At 37.4% G+C, this 22,719-nt stretch overlaps 1 protein-coding gene across 1 annotated transcript in view; it reads right to left on the reverse strand.

Annotated features, from left to right (window-relative positions):
- GRIN3A (glutamate ionotropic receptor NMDA type subunit 3A) overlaps positions 1–22,719 on the reverse strand; it is a 141,219-nt gene that overhangs the window by 72,395 nt on the left and 46,105 nt on the right. Inside the window, exons 2-3 of the mRNA XM_081067844.1 lie at positions 20,416–21,020; positions 3,857–4,904 (exon numbers count right to left, since the gene is read on the reverse strand). Of these exons, the coding sequence (XP_080923970.1) occupies positions 3,857–4,904; positions 20,416–21,020 (1,653 nt within the window). The remainder of the gene's footprint in view (positions 1–3,856; positions 4,905–20,415; positions 21,021–22,719) is intronic.

Consider the following 22,719-nt stretch of genomic DNA (forward strand, 5'->3'; position numbering starts at 1 on the left):
CCTCTGTCTGGAAAAAAAAAGTACTCCAACCTGCCTTGGCTGCTGCAACATGTAGTAAATCATAAACTGGCCCATCCTGCACAGCCTTTTGCTTTTACTTTTATTTCTGATTCAAAGTAGTTGGTTGAAGCAAGTGAATTCTCAACTCTGAAATGGTGACAAATGTTCATATTCTTAACTCTTAACAGTTTTATTAATCGTGTTAAATGTATAGCCAGCATACTAAACAAGAAGAAAAATGGAGCTATTACATTCATTGCAAGTTATCTGATGTCATGGTTACAGATACTTATGCAGCCAGGACTCAATTCACTGATGAACTGTATACAAGTACAAATCACAAATTTTACTTTTTAAGTATGTTTTCATCCAAACACATTTTACCATAGGAATATTTTATAAGTGGTGTTTAGATTCTGAGACTGATGTAAAAAAAAATAGTCAAAATTTTGGACTAACAATATAAACTATTTACATAAAAATAAGAAAGTGCTATTATTATAATTTAAGATATTATATGCAACAGAAAAGTAGTTTTATGGGAAGAGTAGATGGAAGTCTTCTCTTTTTCAAATTTGACTGCTTAAATAGCCTCTAAGAGGAGAAGACATCAATTCCTAGGAGCATGTCTTAATAAAATTCTTCTAGGGCAGCCTGAGAGTTGTTATTCTCAAAGTTTTCAGCATACAGTTATAGGGAGACATGGGGAGATGATCCTGAGATGACTAAAGAAGAGTTAGAGAAGGGAAAGAGGTAGGTGTTCAGAGCATTAATTTGGAGGCCCAGGGAAATCTGCCTGAGGTGAGTTAACTGAGCTGTGAGTAGTAAAACCAGGATGGAATTCACAGCATGGTGTAATGGGAACTGTCCTAATATCTAGTAGGTGAGGGGGATAAAAGAATATGAAAAGTAATGAGTCAGAGGTGAAAGAATTTTCAGGGTGTGACCAATACTCTGTATATATCAACTCTCATTTAGATTTAGGAGATTTTTCACCTTACAGCAGGATAGCAAAGGTCCTAAGAGAACCACAAAAGATCTGTGACTTCTATGTTGTAAATGACATGTTTTTACTCAACAGAAATAAAATACTATCAAGTGAAACTGAAAAACGATAACAGAAGTTTGAGAAATACTGAAAAAAAGCAAACCACCTAAAACCAGTTTCATTAGATATTCACACACACACGTGACCGGGCGCGCACACAAATACTCATGGTTTGGAATAGGCACTGATCAACCCTAGTCCTCCCTGATAACACTGCAAGAAGTTAGACATTGCAGGTGGGATAATATCATTCTTTATCTCAAAAAGTCAAAATCCAATCTACAGAGAGCTATTGATAATCAGATCTAATGCATCTTTTGGAGCAAAAATTAATATAAGACCCAGTCTTATAAAATTAATATAAGACACAGTCTTATTTTACTATAATGTATGACTGGGTCTTATATTAATTTTTGCTCCAAAAGACGCATTAGAGGTGATTGTCCGGCTAGATCTTATTTTTGGGGAAACAGGGTACTTCTTGCATCCTTTCTTCTTTCTATCAGTAACTATCCCTATAACATCAACTCTGTCCATTGACTTTCTCTTCTAATCTTATTTACATGCTGCTGCTGAAGCAACCATCCTAAATGAAGACTGCTTGCTTGTCTGTGCTAGTCCATTGTTCAAAAATGTCAGTGGATCTCTCTTGTCAGATGTTCACTGTTCTTAGCCTGATGTCAAAGACCCTCTATTATCTCTGGGGTGGCCAGATGGCTCAGTTGGTTAGAGTGTGAGCACTCAACAACAAGGTTGCCAGTTCACACGCATGGGATGGTGGGCTGTGCCCCCTGCAATTGAAGACTGAAAATGGCAACTGGACTTGGAGCTGAGCTGCGTCCTCCACAACTAGATTGAAGGACAACGGCTTGGAGCTGATGGGCCCTGGAGAAGCACACTGTCCACCAATATTCCTCAATAAAACTAAAAAAACAAAAAGAAAAAAAAAGAGCCTCTGTTATCTCAACTGAACTTACTTTTCAGATTTTCTTCTTCCCTTCATGTAGCATGCTGTGGCTAAATTGAATTTCCCAAGACATCCTGACTGTGCCTTCCTTATATTTTCTCCCTCCAAGTACCTCATTCTGCTCCTTTGCGTGGGATGTGCATTCCTCCTCCCTTGACGCTTATGTCCAAATTCCAAATATTCTTCAAGAATAAGCACACATTCTATTTAGTTCATTAAGCCTCTCCTTGATGCACTAAGTTGAAGGTGATCATCCTTTTCTTGAACTTCAACAGTATTTCATTTGTTACTAAACTTCAGCATGTTTATAGCTTTTTAAGTTGTTTCTCCTTATGTTTATAGCTTTTCTCCCCTACTTAATTTATTTACTTTTGAATTTCTCCACATTACTTAGTGTAAGAAAAAGATACAGTCCCTCAAGGAATTGAACATTGGGAGGAGAGAAAAGTGCTCATGTGAATAACTTCAACATACTTAAGAACGAATGATGAGTGACTGAAAGGATATAGAAATTATTTTGATCATGAAATTATTTTGATCTCTGTGGGAGGGTGAAGACATTATGTTGTCTATATAAAACCACATATCTGGATGAATGATTCTGTCACCAACACTAGTCCCCAAAAGTTCAGATGCCAAGTATTGCTTAGTTAAATAATCTGGGTGTCTTTATATGAAAACAAAACCAAAAACAAACCTATAAATGAGGGACTTTAATATGGAAACAACACTAGGACAGATATATACATTTTTGGAAACGTTAATGGAAATTCATTTATTATTTCAAATTAAAAATGGTTTAGATTTAGCCTTACCCTACTTCATTAAGAACTTATAGGCTGTAACAGAAAGTCGACTTTGTCTAGTTCTGCTCATGTGGTCTGTGGGCTAGGTTAGATTGATAAAAAAGTCACCTATTATTCTTGGGGAATGGAATGATTATTTCTTTTTGCTTAAAAAATTGTGTTACTGCTGTGTGTGGTTTATCTTTATGATTTTCTTTTTAATCCCCTAAAATAATGCTTCAGGTTTCTTATGCATTGCATTGTGACTTAATTTTGGCAATCCTTGGTTCTTATTTATGAAACTCACCACTGCTTCACCTATTCACCTGAACTTCTTTTTCCTCCTCCCTTCTATCCTTAGGGTCAAATATCTAGGATATCAAAGGCAGCCTAGAATAGATACAATTTTCTTAAATGTCTTTGGACATTGTAATGTAATTGTGGCAACCTCCCCTCAACCCAAGGTGGCCAGCCATACAGCTTTCCTTACTATAAGGGCACCCTGTTCTTAGCTAATCCTGCCACTTCAGTTAGTTCAGCACTCCTAATCCAGACCCATTGAGTTCTCTAGTACCTAACTTTGGGATCTTATGATAAAAAGTTGGTTCTTTCCATTTAATATTTTTTATGGTGAAAAAGAAAAGATTCTTTGCTATTCAAAATATGGATCTCACTATTTATGTCCATTAATTCCCAAGATAAGTAATTAATCAGTTTTTGAAGTCTGCTTTGGGTGAATATACTTTGTAAGACTATTTCCTGATAAACATTCTGCCAGATAGTCAAATAAAGAAAAACTGAGGTAATAGATGTTTCTACCAGAAATATTTTCTCTGGAACAGACAACTCCCTAACCCTCCCTCACTCTTTTTGTTTTATTTAATACAACAAAAAGATATTTAATTCCACCAAGCAACAGACTTTGGAACTACTCTCTATAGATGGCTGAGAGAATATTTTGTGTTAGATGAAACATAGACATACTACAGCATAAGATACAATATATGGAGTTATAACAGACAATAAATAAAGCTAGAGTAAAAAATAAGTACTTACCTTAGGGTCATGTATCCCAGAAAGCTCTTCGTAGATCTTCTCACCTACCATGACAGCAGCCAAGTTTGCTGTGTATGTAGAAAGGCAAAACATACAGAAAATGGCCCAAAGGTTCATTAGAAACCTTCCAGTCCAGCACTTTGGGGGTTTGATGGCTGCTGTTCGACCAAACAAGAGGGCATAACAGACATTCAAGGCTGAAGAAAAGGAGAAGACTTTACTTCTATTCCGCCCCTTGGGAGTCATGCCAAAGGGGCTCTTCCACTCATACAGCGTGAGGAAGATGGCAGTGATATGCAGAGCCACGAAAATCCCCAGCCACAACGTCCAGTGGAGGGGCCACATGAAGGCTCCAATGGGAGCTGATGTGTCTCGGGTCCTCACTAAGATGCCTAAGCTGGTGGAGAAGAAAGGACTGGTGAAATCTATCACTTGGCTTCGTGCGGTATTGATGCTGAAGGAAGTGACTGCCATGTGAGCTGACCCACTCAGGAGATCACCCACTAGTCCAGTCCAGTGCCCATTTTTCCAGGCTCCATACTTTCCATCCCCAACAATGTAGAGGTCAAAGTCAAAGTTCATGTCTTCTGCTAGCTTTTCCAGCAGATCAATGCAATATCCATAGCAGCACTTCTTGAGTTTACTGGGCACTGTATCATTACCGCTATGGAGGCTACTAAAAAGGCTGTCCAATATGGAAGAGTCATTCGTCATGGGGTCTAGGCAGAGCTGGCCAGCAGGGCACAAGCCTTCATCATCTACTGCCCGTGTGAAGACAAATGGATGCTCGATCAGGGTAACGACTCTCAAGTGCAGCTTACTTGGGTGTTGGAAATGAGTTTTGTGCCTCTGGGCCCGCTCTGGCCATATTCCATAGTCCATGACAAACTTTCCCCCCTGCCAGCTGCCCAAGCGGGTCCACATTGGCTTTCCAATGGGGTCATGTTGCAGATTCCAGATGAAAAAGTTGTTTTCTGAGCTGATGATTGAGGAACCTTTTACTCTGATGGAACCACTGAGGCCTCTGAAAGTGGTATTGGCTAGAAACCTGGCAAAGAGGAGAAAAAGCAAAAGGTAAGGCAGGGAGGCTAAGCCCAAGAAAGGAAGCAGTGCTTATTTTTGTCTTAGTAAAAAGAAACTCTAATTAATCTTTTTTAAATAAAGGCATTGACTATAAATCTTTCAAGAATTAATCAGCTGGACTCTCTCTAGAAGAATCCTATTTCATTGAGAGATCACCCTCAGATTCTAATACCCACGCTAGGTGCTTGGTTCTTGGTCTTACTCCAAATCTTTTTATTCTTAGTTAAGACGTGTTCATTGTTTTCTGTTGTAAACTGTTAATTATGTAGTCTCACAACTTTCTAAGCTAAAGAGGTTCTCAGCCTCTTTAACATGTCTCGTTTTTACTGTTTGCTACATTGAATACCAATGAAATCAGCTCGACAAATTATTTTTTTGGTGTGAGGAATGAGTTTTGGTAAACATATTTTGATAATTGTTTAAAAATTGTATTCATAATTCTAGAAAATAGCCAGATCTTGTTACCAGTGTTTCTCTTGGTGGAGTGGAAACAATCAACATATATGTCCCCATGAGGCCAGTTAAAGCTGCATGTTGGCTATCAACCACAGAACTAAGAAAAAGATAATAAACAGATTTGTAGTTCTCCATATAGCCTCACGCTATCCTCCCTTTAAGTCATTAGAGAAAAACAGCTGGCTCTGGCTCTAGAAACAGCTTCTGTCAGAAGTCAAAGAAAGGAAAACTACCAACTGAATGACATACTGATTCCTAACCCCAGGAACCAGGGCACTGTCCGTACATCTACATTCTGAGATGGGCAAGGCAGGAAGATGCTTAATCAGAGCCTCTGTCGTCTTGAGTTTGGGAAGATAAGACAATCAGAGGTAACATGGTAAGTTTGTGGCACCTCTGTACTCTTAATTATGGCCTTGTGTCAGAATAAAAGCCCAGACTTGACATCAGAGACACCTATGCTTCAATATTGGTTCAGCTACCTTCTAGCATTGTCCTTGGGCAATCTACTTAACTCTAAGCTTCAGTTTCATAATCAGCAAATGGGGAAGATAATACTTCCTCCATTATAAGGGTTGGAAATAAGGAACATAAAGCACAGACCACACCTTTTGACATAGAACAAGTACTCCAGATATGGTGGTTATTATTTAATGTCATTCAAGTTTTTTCAATCAAGGCTGTTCCTACGTCACTTTCCCATCTCTTAGTAGAACTTTTCTCATTGGAAACGCAAAGTACTACATTATGATAAACTCATAGAGGGTACTCAAGACACATTTCAAATGAAAAGGAATTAAATTGAAATGTGGAATGTACCACAGAAGATTTTTTTGAGGAATCAGATGATACAAGTCTAGGCTCTAAGCAAAACACATTCGGATGAACACTGCCTGCCACAAACATTACTCAGTAATTTACAAATGCAAATACAAGTAGTAAGAAGTTATGCTGCCACAGAAAGGAGATAGAAAAATCAGAAAGTGTGAAGAATGTACTAATTTTCATTAGAGATATAAATGTAAATCACATTTGAAGATGCTATCACTAAATGCAATGAAATTACTCATTTTGGTAGATTGCACGTAATGATTATTATTCATGTTAGCACTCCCCAGTGGGACGCTACCACTTAAAATGAATTCTATTTTGCCACAAGTAATGAAGTCTCAGTTATCCTAGACTTTAAAATAGTTTTCTGCTTCTTTAGAGAAGTAGGGATCCGAATCATAAAAACATACAGATTAATCAATGGATAATTACCTAGGTATGAGAAGGAAAGGATGACTACAGTTGTGTTTCTGAGGAGCAGCCTACTTTTAGATTTGTCAAGAAACACACGACAAACACACACACTTGCTGACATTGCCTGGGGAATAAAATGGTTAGTAATAAATAGGTTAATTTCATTTAGTTAATTGAGTGACTGAGAAAGGAAAGTTAAAGTTGTAGAAAGAGGAGACCTTCATTACTTTAAGAATATTTGGGGCCTAATGATTATAGATTTTTAACTGGATGCACTCTTGAAAGACGACCAATGAATACATATGTACTGAAATGATCTCAGAAAAGAAGGCACTAGACGCCATCAGAAATCTTTCAGAGATCACATAACTCCCTTATTCCAGTAAAACCATGCCTCGTTGTGGGTACTAAATAACATTCAAGATGGCGGTGACTGAAGGACAATGCTCAGCCGACTCTGAGGCATTCATTTGTCACAGAAAGGCCAATCAATCAGGACCTAAATGTCTTCAATTTCCTCAGACCAGAAAATCCAGTGCTTATTTCACTATGCAATTGGCATCAAGAAACTGGGTCTCAGAGAATCTCTATTTATGATAGATTACTACTGCCTATTTTATTTTCAGTTTTATGGTGAAGGTAAATTAAAATGATCTCACTGATAGCTTTTATTGTCGTACTTCACATTCTGTGTAATGCAATGACAATGTGTAGTGAAGTTTCAATACTCAGTGTGATAATTAAAAGATTTAAAAAATCCTGGTTTTGTTGTAATCAAATTCGACCAGGTTCGTTTTTATCTTGCCCCGGTCTCTTCTTGGATGAACAAGAAAAAGAGAAATCAGGGAATAATTTTATTGGCAAGGTAAACGGATATAAAAACCAAGCACTGTTCCTAGCCATGAGAGTTATAGAGATGAAAGCCACTCATTGTTCCCAAAGAGCTCAAAATCTAGGAATGGGGCGAAAGCAAAGTAAACAAGCTTTCTCTGCTTGTAAAGCAGTGCAATAGCAGTAAAGCCGGGCGCCGTGGGAACAGAGAGCAGAGCACCTGCACATTTTACTCTAGGGGTGACAAGGAAGGCTTCTTAGAGGAAAGATGTGCTGGAGCTGAATCTTGAAGAAGCAACTACAGTGGGAGATGCATGTGTAAAAGTCAGAAACAGAGAGGGCAAGCCACAGGATGACAAGCAGTGAGAAACAGGGCTGGAGACAAAGATGGAAAATGAGTTACAAAAGGTCTGAGGCCATGATGAAGGTAATGGAGAGCCATGGAGGGAATTTCATCTGTGGAGACACATGATCATCAGATTTAATTTTAGAAAGATGTTTCCCCCTAGCTATTAGGAAATGGTTTGGAAAGAAGAGGGGGCTGAGCGTAGTTTCTGATGTCAGGAATAGTGCTCCTTCCCCCCCTCTTGCTTCCTGTCTTCCTTTCTTTGTGCTTGTTTCACAAGGGGCTTAAGAGAATAAGGGCTAAGACAACAGCAGTAGAAGTGGAGAGAAGGTGGCATAATCAACAGACACATATCTCAAAAAAAGAGGAGTGATTTTAAGAGAGCCAAATGCACAGGGTTGCGTTTAGTTTACAAACCATACTAAGAATGTGTAAAATTTGGCTTGATGGAAAGTCATATAAATAAGATCTGGAGTATTTAGTTGAATATCAATTCTGTATAAGTCCATAGAGCAATGTGGGCATATCAAAGGGGAAAGTAATCTTAAATTTTTTAAATAGAAATTTCGAGCCTGAGTCACAGGAGCCCATAATACCACCACACTGCTGATCGCATGCTGCTCCAGCCTAGATATGAAGGCTAAATAAATTTTCCAGATTCAGGAACATTATGAGAAAAGGTAAGGAGGCGGAACACATAACAGGGGTGGTAAGCACAACAATCTAATTGGAGAACAGGGTAGAGAAGTGCGAGAAAATAATATAGGAAAAGCAAATTGCAACTAGACTGTAGAAGCTTCGCATGTCTATTGTATGAGATTAGATTTTCCTATTTTCATAGGAAAAGGGGGACCATGAAGATTTCTGAGCACAGTAACGATACAACCAGAAACCTGCATTAGTAATATTGATCTGGAAACAGATAAAACGCATCTATAGGAAGGAAGAGATGGCGGCCAGGAGACCATGGAGAGGCATCTGACAATAGTTGTCATGGTATGCCAAGGGTCTGATGTCGCACTCTATGAGTGAGAATGTAGTTTCACTGTGCCTCGCACCTGGTGAGTGTGTAACAAAGCAGTTCAGGTATATATGTTTCTTTCTTTTTATCAGCAAACCCCCAAGATACCACTCTGCTCAAAAGAATGAAGCTCATTAGTTAATTTACTACTTTAGTAAAAATTCCCAATTATGTCACTAATTAAGAATTTGTTGATTTGTATAGGAGCTGAGATAAAATTTGCACTTTGCAAACTATGTGAAAAATATTTTTGAGACAGTTCACAGTATAGGTAAGATCAGTGTTTAATATACTTAAGATATATTTTGAAAGCCACATTTTCACACAAAACTTGACGTACTAATTAAAGAGCTTTCTTGTTCATGAAAACAAATGAACAAAGAAATTAACAAAACAACACATCACCTATTCAATCATTTATTCACTTAACAATACTCACAATGTGCCAGGCACTGTTCGAGGTCCTGGGTGAACAAAGCACAACAATATATGTAGCTTATATTCTACTGAAGGAGACATAATACATATTATACATAGGTAATATGTATGGGATGTTAGATATTGCTAAGTGCAAAGGAGGACAGATAAAGCAGAGTTAGGAAATAAAATGCATCAGGATTGGTGGTAGTGGAGTGAAATTTTAGATTAGAGAGGACAAAATGGCCTCTATGAGAAGGTGATATTTGAGTAAAAAGCTGATGAAAGGGAATTTTTTCCCCCAGCTTTAATCTCTTTTTCATCACTTTTTCTACCAGGAGGGTGTCAGGGTACAGAGCACGCCCTCTATAGGGAGCAAGAAGATCATTGTCCTCAAAATGGGATTATACCTGGTATGTTTAAGGACAAGCTACAGGAGAGAAGGGAAGGAGAGCTGAAGACAAGGTCAGAGAAAACTTACAGGGAGTGGGAATTGGGGAAAATAGGATTTTTGTAAGGTCTTTGTTTCTTCTCTACATGAGATAGAAAGCCATTGGTGGGTTTTGAGCAGAGAGGCGATATGATATGACTTACATTTTAACAGGATTGTCACGGTGGACTAAAGAGAGACAAGAGCAGAAAGACCAGTTGGGAGGATGTTGCAAACACCCAGACAAAAGGAGATGGTGATTTGGACTGAGATGGTAGCAGTGGAGGTGGGAAGAATTAGTTGGATCTTGGTCTGTTCTGGAACTGACAGGATTTGCTGATGGCTCAGCTATGGTTGCTAGGAAAAGGAGAGGCACAGGTGACACCAAAGTTTTTGCCCTGAGTAATTGAGAGATGGAGTTGCCATTAAGAAAACTGTAAGAAAACGGTTGGAGATGGGTGAGAACTATTGGGAGTTCAATTTCGCTGTTCCGTTTGAGATAACTTGTAAACATCCAAATGGAGAGGTCACGTAGGTAGTTGGAGATCACCTGGAGTTCAGGAAAGAGGTTTGGATTGGAGATACAGACTTGGGAGGCATCACTCTCTACGTGGTATTTAAGGAGACCAAATGAGATCACGATGTGAGTATTTGTAGATGAGAAGAAGTCCATGGAATAAGTCCAGGGCACTCCAGCATTGGGAAGTGGGACAGGTGAGAAAGAACTACCAAAGGAAACTAAGAAGTAACCAGACATGGAGAAAAGTAGGAGAAAGGCAGGCTGTGTTGTGTTCCAGAAGCCAAGTGAAAAAGGTGTTGCAGAGAGGGGACAGTGTCAAACGCTTCTAACCCATCAAATACAATGAGGACTGAGAATTGACCATCGGCTTTAGAAATGTGTAAGCCACCGGTGACTTCATTAGAGTAACTTGAGAGGTGTTGGAGCCTAATGCTTCAAGGGAGAATGGGAGGAGAAAAACGAGAGATCACTCTTTAGAGGATGATGCTATAAATAAAATAGTGGTGGAGGGAAAAATCAAGCAAACAAATGTGTGTGTGTGTGTGTAAACATACATGTGTGTATATGATGTATATAAAAGGATAGGATTTTATGCTGATGGAAATGATCCAGTAAAAATAGAAAAATTACTGATGTAGGAGAGAATGAGGAAAATTCCTGGGACAGTGCCCTTGAGGAGCAAAAGGGATGGTGCACTAAGGTGCAAGTATCGGTGATGCTCTTGCTACGAATTGAAGAGTATGGGCACAGAGAAGGCAGAGAAAAGGTAGGGCCCAGAGGCAAGAGATGTGGATGTGGGGAAGAGAGCTTGTGGAAGTTCTCTTTGGGTCTCTTTAACTCATTTTATGGCAAAAAGTAAATCTCATTATACTATCCCCCTATAATTCATTTGAGAGATGTGTTATGGTATTATTTTCAACGTGGGACCAAAGGTACTCTTAAAAGTACAGAAAGCAAAGAATTTTTCCAGGAAATGTAGATCAATGTCAACTGAACTGTTTAGTGTTTTGTTTTCCTTTTGAATTTGTCGGAGTCAGTGGTAAAACCATCTGGGCCTGGCACTTTAAAAAAATGGTAACTGTTTAATCACTTTTTCAGTCTCTTCTACTGGGCTTTCCATTTCTGTGGGTCAATTTTGGCAAATGATACTTTTCTAGGAATTTGTTGCTATAGAATCGCATGTATCATTTATACGAATTTAAGCATTTCTCCTCAGTGAATTTTGATTTTTGTCTTGTTAATTCCTTCTTTGTACGTCTCTTCCCACCTCTCTCGCTTTTCTAGTTTTCTTGGATTAGGACATACTTGTGTTCACATAATCTTCTTTAATAATAGAATGTTAACTGCAGTGTTTATCTTCATTTATCTGATTAATGATATTATTCATGAACTGTTTTTACTTTTATAAAACTTGCTAAAATTTACTAAAATCTGAACATCTATGAATCTCTTCCCAATTCTAAAGTTACTGAAATTTATTAAACTTACATAAAAAATCTTCCACTACAAATACTGTCATGATCTTAAAGATTTTAAGGCTTGTTGCCTCCTGATTTTTCTTCTATTTTATACAGCATATAAAGTTTTACTAATATTGTTTTTATATTTATTATAAATTTGTAACTTTTCTTGCCTTTGAATTAGCTCTATAATAATGCCATTGTTTCCAGTCTTCACTTTGGAGACATATAAATCTATCTGTATTGTTTAAATACATCATCATCTTCATGTGTCTTCTTCCATGCCCAATTGTTTATTTATTTCTTGTGTATTTATTTCTACTTTGGTCTTTTTTTTTACTCACCAACTTGTCTCTTTGTAGATCTGCATCTCACATTTCTTATTAAATTGTCCTGCTATCTTTGCTCTTTTCCCATATTGTTGCCTTTCATTAATCTTATCTGTACATGAGAGTATCTAGTATTTTGCTCTGTAAAGCCTTACAATTTATTTTTCCATTTGGGAACTTTCTTTGTATCATTTAAAAAAAAAATCTGTATCCTCATTCAATTATATCTTGAAAAATGAGCTGAATATCTTTTCCCATGATCATCTCATCATATTGGATATTTTCCCCCTGAAGAATGAGAGATTTGTTCATCTTCCAAAGCTCTATAAAATTTCGTAGCCTGTGAGAACTTAATTGTGATTTTTCTACCTTTGCCTGATTAGAAATCTTTGGCTATGTTATTGCTAGTGACATTCTCCCCAACTCTCCTCCCACCAGCACCACCTAATTCTTGTCAGGTTTACTTTCTCTTATGCACTGAATCTAAATATTTATTTCTCGGTTATGTTTAATTTAGCTTCCGATCTATTGACGGTAGTGGAAAAGCTCAAGAAAGCCCTTTTAGTATAAGACAGAGGAATACTCCCAAAGTCTCCCATTCTTTTTCCCGGAGAAGAGAAGAAGAGTTGGGAAGAGACCCATTGATATTCAGAAATCCCATCTTTTCTTCATGTGATTCATATCTACCATCATGTAATGAATCTTCTAATCAAAACCTCACATCCTCCACAGTTGTACACGACTGCATTGGTTCTTATTTATTATTAAATTGCCCTCTTATCTTTGCTCTTTTCCCAGATTGTTGCCTTCCTTTTATCATATCTGTACATGGGAATATTTTTGCTCTGTAAAGCCTTAAAATTTATTTTTCTCTTTGTGAACTTTCTTTGTATCAGCTCATACTTACATCATTTTTTTCCTTTCTGTTCTTTATCATTGAGGGGTCCCAAATTATTCTCTCTTTGGATAATCTCATGTCTTTTAGAAAACTTATACCCAATTCTCATCTTTCACAGCCTCCATAGATCTCCAGTTGTCTGAATTATTAGCTATTTATACTGTTATGTCTGTATTTTAATCCTTGTGTGTGATTTTTCTTAATTATTCATGACATTTTCCCTAATCCCTCTTATTCCCTAAATTATTCTCATTTTGTGTGTCTTCCTCAGCTTCTAGTTTATTTCCTCTTCCTCCGGTATTCCCAGTTTTTGGCATGTGGTTTAATCTATGTTTATCTCATTATTCTTTTAATGTTCTTTCTCATATTTTATTTTCTGAATTTTATCCTGTCCTCTCTTCCTCTCCCTCTTTCTCCTCCTTTCGGTGGACATTGTACAAAGGAAATAACAATATTCCATCCTGTTAGTAAGAGATCTTATCTTAAATCAGCTATTGACTATACCTAGTTAACTTAACTATTTGTTGTTGTTGTTGTTGTTGTTGTTGTTGTTGCCACTCTAGGTCCCCTAAGACGCATGGATTTTGATGTTTTCCACATTTCGAGAACAGTCTCTTCCAGAGTTGCTGTTAGGAATGAACACATCCTCCCCTTCCCACTGCTCTGCTTCATAACACTGCAGGCTGTCATGTGGGAAGAGACTTCACTGTTCACCCAAGCATTTATCTCACTGAGTCATCTTTGGATCTCAGGCAAAACACAGTGCCTGGCCAGGATAACTGCTCAGTAATGTTTGAGGGGTAAATGCAATAAAACACCTGTCTTCTGCTCAGATCAGAAATGCATCTCTTAAAGAGATCTCTTCATCACTTTGCCAGAAGAATAGGGCTCAATCAGCCAGGAAGTATTTGCATTTGCAATGTATAGATTGTTCAAAGCATTAAAAGTCCAACACATTTCCCCCTGAATAATGGATAGTATCGATAATAGAAAGTAGTTCAATGGGAAATCTCTCTGATGATAAGGAATTTAATAGGAATGAGAAACGGCTAAATTTCAATCTTCAGAGCAGAGGGTCCCACACATTGTAAACATTGATTGCATCATTTTTAAAAGCAACTTACAAAGCTCACCTTTTAAAATAGGCTTCTATCCACTAACAGACAATAGTAATTTAATAACGTTAAATGTATATATGTACACATATATTAATTATTTGGGTCTACGTTTTGCCAATATCTGCACAATTCGGTTACCTATAGATGAAACTGTAGAGTGGAAGGAGTGCTCCTATCCTTCTTGACTTTTTTCCAAGAAGGAAAAAACACTAATCTATGTGATTGGGTCCTATTTTAATATAAATTTTGGGCTGTATTACTATTAGTGTGTGTGAGCGTGTCACTACACCAAAAACTCAGACACATGGATATAGCATTCTCTTTTCTCTTCTTTCATATAGTACAACTGGCAAGCTGACACTTTTTTCTGTTTTTCACCCACATGGTGGTCAGATCTGTTCCCTACCCTTTGGTTGTTTTCTTTCCCTTTGCGTTTTGGGATGAACCTTGACTCTTCTCCATAGTTATGGCCTGTGCCCAGCCCTTGGACTGCTCCTGGTTGCTTCGGGTAATACTCCCACTTAATTCATTCTAGCTCTCTAGATTTGGCCCCAGCACTAGTCCAGGTGTTGACATATCTTCCCTTAGCATAGCCCTGGCAATGGGACATTATGCAGTATTTACCAGTCAAGCCTCCGTACAAAGAGTAACAGGATCTAGAGATTGAAGTGGCTCCAAAAGACAGATCTGGAATTCAGAGTAGAGCTGCAGTATTGCCCTTTGTATCTCCATAGTTTGACATAGTTTCAAATTTTTATAGTAGGTGCATACAAAGTAAAAAAGTCAACAAAGGAACACAGTTACCTCTCAGACAAATAAAAGCTTGGAAGCTCTCCTATTTTGGAAAAATTTCAGTTTAATACCTACTGTTTGCTAGATTAGCAAATTTAAGCTGATACATCATCAAAATAGGGTCCTGATGAAATACACTTTTCCATTGTTCCTTATCTGAGGCTCCCATGACTCAGAGAAAATTTCAGACTCAGCTCTTTGCATGACTTAAGTGACATAGAAGGAAGGGCAAATTCCAAGGATTTTAGCCAAATTAGTCCGGTGATAGGGGTTCCTATAGCAAATATCTGGAAGCACAGACCTTAAGTGTTGATGCCTGATTGATAATACCTACTGACTCAAAGTTAACCTAGGAGTAACAAATGGACAAAGTAGGTCACCCCATAGCAATGGGTTCTCCTTGGGGATCCAAGGAACCAGTGTTACCAGCACCCAAACCCTGTCTTCCATGTTCAAGGAAACTGCATTTCTTCTCAGTACCTGTTGAAACATATAGGCTAATTAGTTTGGCTCAATAGAGGTCCTTAGAACAAGAATGCGTATACATGGGCAATCATGCCTCCTGATTTATATAGATTTTGACTGAAAGAATATTAATTGCAATGTTAATGGGATTCCAATTAAGGAAAGTTAATATTAATTCTGAAAGAGCCTGGAACTTCGATTTAGATGAATTCGTTTAAATCTCCCCTTATAAAGTACTAGCTGAATGACCTTAGGCTTACCACTTAACTTTTCAAGGTTTCAAAATCCTTATAGTTCAGAAATTAAATTTTTCAGAGGTTAAATAATTTTGCCAGGGTCACAATGATTGTATATTAATATAAAGGAGGATGAAAATACCTTAAATTATAATTATATCATGCAGCCTCAAGTTCTTCTGTAACTCTTCTAATATTTAATAGGGACCATCATGACTTTATACCACGGGATTTTTGAATGGGTATTTGTTTTATTCTTTTTTCCTGAAGTTCCCTAGTACCTCACATAATAGGTTCTGAATATTATGTGTAGAATCAATAAATAAAGCAACATCTACTATTAATGAAAGGCTGGTGAATCTTGGTATTGCTTAACCATACAAGCATAAAAATGAACATAACTTGGAAGGAAAAGAGTCTATAGGATGTTGGATCATTCTGCAAGGCCAGCCTTGAGCAGGGGGCTTAAAATACCAGCTAATGCCAGAGGATAATCACAAGTAGAATGAGTGTTGTCCCAGTGAAGAATAATAGTTAGGTCAAAGAAAATGGATAAAAAATACAGATAGTAAGAGGAGCATATCCTCTCCTGGTTGGAGAACAGAAAAGGGGCTTGTAAATTTCCCAAGAGCAGGGCCTCTGTCATCTATTCTTTGTGTCTCTAGCATTAGCCAAGGCCTAGCCTAATTTTAGTAAGCTTCAACAAATGTCTGTGAATGAATAAATGAATTAATCACTACCTACTTTATACAGAACTGAACTACATAAGCTGCTCAAAAAACAAAGACAAGATTCCATATCCTACTTAGAAACTACAATAGCTATAGGGAAAATGATTAATTAGCCAGAGGGTAAGGGAGCACACAGGCCAAAGGAGCACACAGGCCAAGGGTAAAAAGATGTCTATCAGTGTCTAGACTCTAGGAATTCTTAAAAAATAATTATTGCCTTGACCAGGCTATGAGGAACCCAGGAAGCTCTTTCTCCAGGATGAATAGGTGCATTAACACCCAAGACCTTCAGAAAACCCTAGGATGAGCAGGTAGGTGAGTCCTCAAACTTCTATTCATTTTCACCAAAGCCTGGTTGTTTAGAATGCAATAAAGGAGTAAACACGGGCAAGGTTAAAACCAATTTTCAGGAAAAAGAAAAAATTGTATCCTAATGGTTTTAAAAAATTACTTGAAAGGTTTTTATGCTATATTACTGTATTTGATTAATTTGTTACAGGATTATGATTTCATAATATGTCATGGCTAATGTTCTGCCATTCGAGTGATATCCAGCATGCATATAAAATGAAAACTCCTTAGCTTGGCATACAAGCCTTGTGTGGCGTGTTATCAAATTAACTACTTTTCCAGAATCATGTCAAATCCTCTTCATATGCAATGTATGCTCCAACTATACTCAATTTCTCGTTCAGGTCTTGGTAAATTTGCACTGCCTGTGAATTTGCTCCAAATCAAAAAACTTCTATTCGTTTATCAAGATCCAATTTCAGTGTTATTTCCCTCATCACCTAGTCTCTGAGAAGAGTTAATTACTTTCTCCCCTATGTATCTGAACATAGCTCTTTTAAGAATCACATATCCCTTTGTTTTATAAGCATTTTCTTATTTTCCAACTTCATGTTCTAAGCTGTCAGCTCCAAAATGGCAGGCTGCAAATCTTCATTTTTGTCTATCTCACCCTAGTTCAACAAAGAGTCACTGGCTGCATAAAAACGCCCATACACATGTATTTCTGAAGTTATTACCAAATAATATATTGGGTTTCACTGCTTCAAATAATTAGCATTTAATAAAACAACTTGCCAATACATTGTTAAAAGATCACACGATGAACTTGCCTCTCAAATGGTTTTGTCTACATTTCGTTGTGATGGACATTTGCTCTGGCATGTGGGGGCCCAGGAAGAACACAATCTTTTATACCTGTAATTACGTCTGTCTAGTCTGCCATGAGAAATGATTTTTCTAGTCTAAAAGCCTATGCTGAAAAAGCCAAGCTTTTGGTGATTTCATTAACATTTAAAAATGTTAACAATTCTGTCAGCCCCAAGTGAAAATGACTGTGTGAGAAATGAAAAGCTTGCACAACTTTGATGCTTGCTATTCATGGCTCATTATCCTCAAGACTTTCATTATGCAGTGAGGAAGTGGGGTCAGCTTCACAAAATTCAGGAACAATTAAGAAAATTACTGTATGCAGATGTGACTTATGGACTGAAAATAAAGAACTTTCTAAAATACTGTATTCAACAAAATAAATCAAGATGATGAAAAATCCACAGATGTTTTATAGCTTAAGGCAGCTTTTCAGTTATTCCTTGTAAAGACTTCGTTTAGGGTTTAGCCCACTTCCCTTGACCTTTTCCTGAACACTTTGAAACTTTCTCTTTGACTGTGTTCCTCAGGGAGTTTAAGAAGTCCTGGACATATTTCCTGAAGTGTTTTGTGTTCGTTCTCAAACACATTCATGGGGGCAATAATATTGTCACTGACCCTTACACATTGTGAGTTGCTGCTGGGCTTCAAACCTCACACTCTTTTTTTATAGCTTTTAAAGTTTGTGGAATAAACATGTGGAAATAGCCACAAGGGCAAAGTTATCCACCAACCTAACATTTCATTAAAAAGAAAAAAATAGAATAGATGAAAACTAGATGGTATCCAGGTAAATTTAAAAAAAAAAACACTATGTTTTTAGTGTAGACAAAATTTTATTTATCTAGCAACCACTCATTTTTCTTCTATAGCTACATTTGGTGTGGGGTGTAAATATAATAGAAAATTTCCTTTCTTTTTACATCAATGTCAATAAAGGTCTATTAAATGGTTGCTATATGCTAGGTATTAAACTAGGCTGAATAATATTTCCACATAACAGAATTTATATTTTAGTTCAGGAGTCAGACACAGGCAAATAGTGACGGTGGAACAGGCTAAGTACCACCATATAATTTCAGGTACAAAGTGCCTTGGGATCCTTGTGGAAGGAGGCACGTAACTTGAACATAAATTAAATCTTGAGGAGCCAGAAAGATCAGTTTGATCTTGATAAAATGAATCCCCTAAGGTATAGACAACCTAAGTTAACAAATATTTTTTCCTGTAGTTTCTAGACATTTTTAGGATCCAACAGAATCATTTTTCCTGTAGTCTCCATTTCATGTGAGACAAAAAGATGCTAACTTAATGTAGTTTCCACCAGTGGTTTTTCCTGTCTGCTGTTTCCGATTGTCCTTTCAACATAATGACTATTTTATGATATAAACAAAAGCTTTGCTTATATTTTTGTTACAAAGGAGAATGCTTCTTATCCTAGATAAAATTCTGAGCTGCAACAATGTTCGAAAACAGTAGATTAAATCTGGACAGCGGCTGTAAAATAAAAATATGCACAGAATTTACTCTTGTGGCAATTCATTTGAAAATTGAAAAAAATGGAAAAGTCAGATTATGGTAGAACATCTAATTTTATCATTAATAGGTCACTAACAAATGAGTTTTCAATTATTTTATGTTATTAACAGCATTCTTTAGGGAGTGTATAGGCTGTGCTTAAATTCTGCCATATATATGGTATTTAGCATGTTGCCTTGCACATGGTAGGTGTTCAATCCACATATATAAAATTAAACGTAAATGCTTGGACCTCCTGACCTTTCATCAAATAATCATCTTTTTGAAAGGCAAGACACTATGAGGTTGCCTTATGTTCCTCAATACAGTCAAGTGTCCCTGTTCCCATAGGACTGCTTAAAAATGGGGCCTCGCCTAGAGCTGAGCCTTCATCTCTGAATAAGCAATGATTCTCTGATTTGGCCTCTCTGACTATATGTGGTTCTTTTCAGAAAAAAATCTAGGCCCCCTATAAAATATCCTTTAAGGATGATTTCCTTTTTCTGGGGATCATGAAAACCATTTCTATAAAATGGGCTATTCTTTAATTTAAATGGGCTTTTTTCCATCACAGCTTCTGAACCAGTCTGAGGAACTAGAGAGGAAAAGTACCTAAATTAAAAATGTACACACACACATTCTCTCTCTCTCTCTCTCTCTCTCTCTCTCTCTCTCTCTCTCTCTCTCTCTATATATATATATATATATATATATATATATATATATACACACAATCATTTCCTGTAAGCTTTTAGTTCATTTTATCTATGTATCTATCCATCTATCTGTTATAATGACTTCATGGATAGTAGGATCTATTGATAATATAAATAGATGTAGAACATAGGAAACTAAGGCTCAGAGAAGTTAAGTAAAACTCGACCAAGTCACACAAGTAGTAAGAGGCAGAGCTAAAATTCAAGTTCAGAGTCTGGCTCCAGGGTCTATGCCTTTAACCACTGCTCTATACTGCCTTCAGCATCAATGCCTGGGAGGAGAGAGAAAGGTCTATTTCTTGCTTGACTAATTTTTTTCTCTGTATAGATTTAGGGAGATGTTTCTCAGGTATGTTGTTATGGGAAAATATGGGCAGGGATAGACACACTTGTTTACTACGAGCCAAGCACAGTGTTAGGTACTTTTCATATATAATTTCATGGTATCTTTATTATATCAAGCTATTCAATATTAACCCAGTTTACTGATTAGAAAACCGAGGCTCAGAGTTGTTAAATAACTTGCCAAGAATATACAAGTAGTAAGGGACTAAGCCCGGGTTTAAAAGCAGGATTGAGTGTTCCCTACAATACACCATGTGCTAAAAGTCTGTAGATCAAATTCCAGGTGACAGATCATGAAATACTAACCTTATGTAACCTGAAAACCTCTCAGAAATATTATTAAAGTTATTCGGAGTCAAGATTTTTGCCGAAGAGATCGATAGGGAAATTTTACTTCCCTTACAGCCCCAGGAGTGGAGATAGGACCCAGGTCTTACATCCTACCTTGACAGATATTGTCCTGAAGTGAGATTTGCAGTTTCCACGTCCATGCAGTTCATTGTGCTGGGAATGAGTGCAAGTTCTGGCTGGATCATGGTGGCTGTGGCTACAGCTCTTGCAACCAGTTCCATGGCGTCTTGTACGTAGTACTCAAACACGGACTGTGTTGTTTTTCCATGAGCAATGAGCCCCAAGGGCAGACCTTCTGTCCTCAGTTCCTGGACGTTCTGGGAATCCCCCAGCACCCAATGCAGCTCAGGGGGCATTATCCCAAACCGGGTGGCCATTTCGAAAATCCGCCGGATACTTTCCATGTCGCAGCCAAACATCACCATTGTGGGTGTGCTGTTCTTAATGCCCTCAAGCTGGACCTGCAGGAAACTCAAGAGATCCTCAGGGGAGGAGAGGTTGGCGGTGATGTTGATGACAGACCCGAGGTGGAACTTGGAATTATTCTGGGTAAGGAGGAGGAAGTCGGTGATGTTCCAGTCTTCCTGGCAGAGCAACAAGCTAAAATTGTACCAGTTGTTCATGGTCAGGATTGAGACAGTGACATCAGCATCAGAACTTAAGGAATTTTCTAAACTCAGTTGTAGGTGAAGGGGATTCTGTATTTAAAGATACGAAAAAGAAGAATTAGAAAGCTTCGGCCAAAGATTATAACATAAGGTATTTTGTTTTCTTATGAGGCTTAATCTCTTATTTTTCCCTGAGATACTCGAATGTCTCTGGGATAAAATTCCCATCATTTGGAAAGCTGCGGGAATTTTGATGGAATTACTGATTTCTTACAACTGATTTCCTTATAATGTTTGCTAAGGGTATCAGACAGCAGGAGTGACACAACCATACATACATTTGGTCTTAAATTTTTATCAATCTTGTTTACTTCCTTACAGACTGTTCCCTTTATGCATCCCATTTCTAACTATTGCTGTTATTAACCTGTTTGTTAAATTTTCCTTTCAGGTGAAATAATTGAAAGAAATTACTTTCGCTTTTCTTTAAAATCAATAGCAGGGACTTGCAAAAGAATGGTGTGGAAAATGAATGCATCAGTTTCCGAAACTTTTAGCTCCCGAGGAAGAATTTCTTCTAAAATATGTGGTGCTATGATCTGAATATTTGTGCTTCCCCCAATTCATATGTGGAAATACTACAAATGCTCAATGTGATGGTATGAGGAGGTAGGGACTTTGGGAAGTGATTAAGTCATGAGGGTGGAAACTTCGTGAATGATATTAATGCTTGAGAGACTTCAGAGAGCTCCCTTGCCCCTTCTACTATGTGAGAACACAGTGAGAAGCTGACGTCTGTGACCCAAAAGAGGGGCCCTCGCCCAACCAGTCTGGCACCATGATCTTGAACTTCCAGCCTCCAGAACTGTGAGGAATAAATTTCTGTTGTTTGCAAGCAGTCTGTGTTCTAGCAGCCTGAACAGAATAAGACATGTGGAATAATTAACAATATATATACTAAGATTAAGTGAATCATCCAATACTGAAGGCTTGATTACATTTCTGTATCTACTGAGACAGGATTCTTGCTGTGAAATGTGTGCTTATGTAACTTCCACCACAATTTTATCTGTTTATAGAACTCACCAACTCAATGAAGGAAGAGTATCTTATTTGAAGAGTCACAAGTTATTAATCATATAGGTGAAGTGGCAGTAGTCCTCTAATGAATAAATTGGTTAAACTGTTCTCGCTGAAAGCAGACATTCAACGTAACTATCCTTTAATATTGACATCTTGAGAATGTTTACTACAACTTCTTTCACATTAGGTGCATAGTAAATACAGAGGGTGCCAAAAACGTATACATATTTTAAGAAAGGAAAAAACTGCATTAAAATTGTAATACTGAATACATACCGATAACAAAACATGAATACAAGTCATATTTGACTTCTGCAATTACAAGAGGTGCTCAAAGTGGTTACCATCAGTGTAATTTTAATACAGTTTTTTCCCTTTCTTAAAATGTGTACTTTAGCACCCTCTGTATTGGCCAAATTGAACTAAATATGTTCCCTTTGGGAACTATTGGACTATTAGACTATTTTTGAGAAAGTGCCAAACATTCAGGTCAATAATTTAAGTAGAAAAATGAGGAGGACTTTCTCAGTAAAGTTTCAAGCCTTTGTAAAAAAGAAGTGTGGCCTTCCCTTACCTGTCAAAAAATGTGAAACAAGAAATAGGATTTGAGTTGAACTTTGAATTCTTTAAAGGACTGAAAGTGTTTTGATATATGTAGAATGAGGAGTGAAGATTCCAAAGGAATTTATCGGACAAAAACTATGAC

This window comes from Rhinolophus hipposideros, assembly GCF_964194185.1.
Source record: "Rhinolophus hipposideros genome assembly, chromosome: 11".
Lineage (NCBI taxonomy): Eukaryota > Metazoa > Chordata > Mammalia > Chiroptera > Rhinolophidae > Rhinolophus > Rhinolophus hipposideros.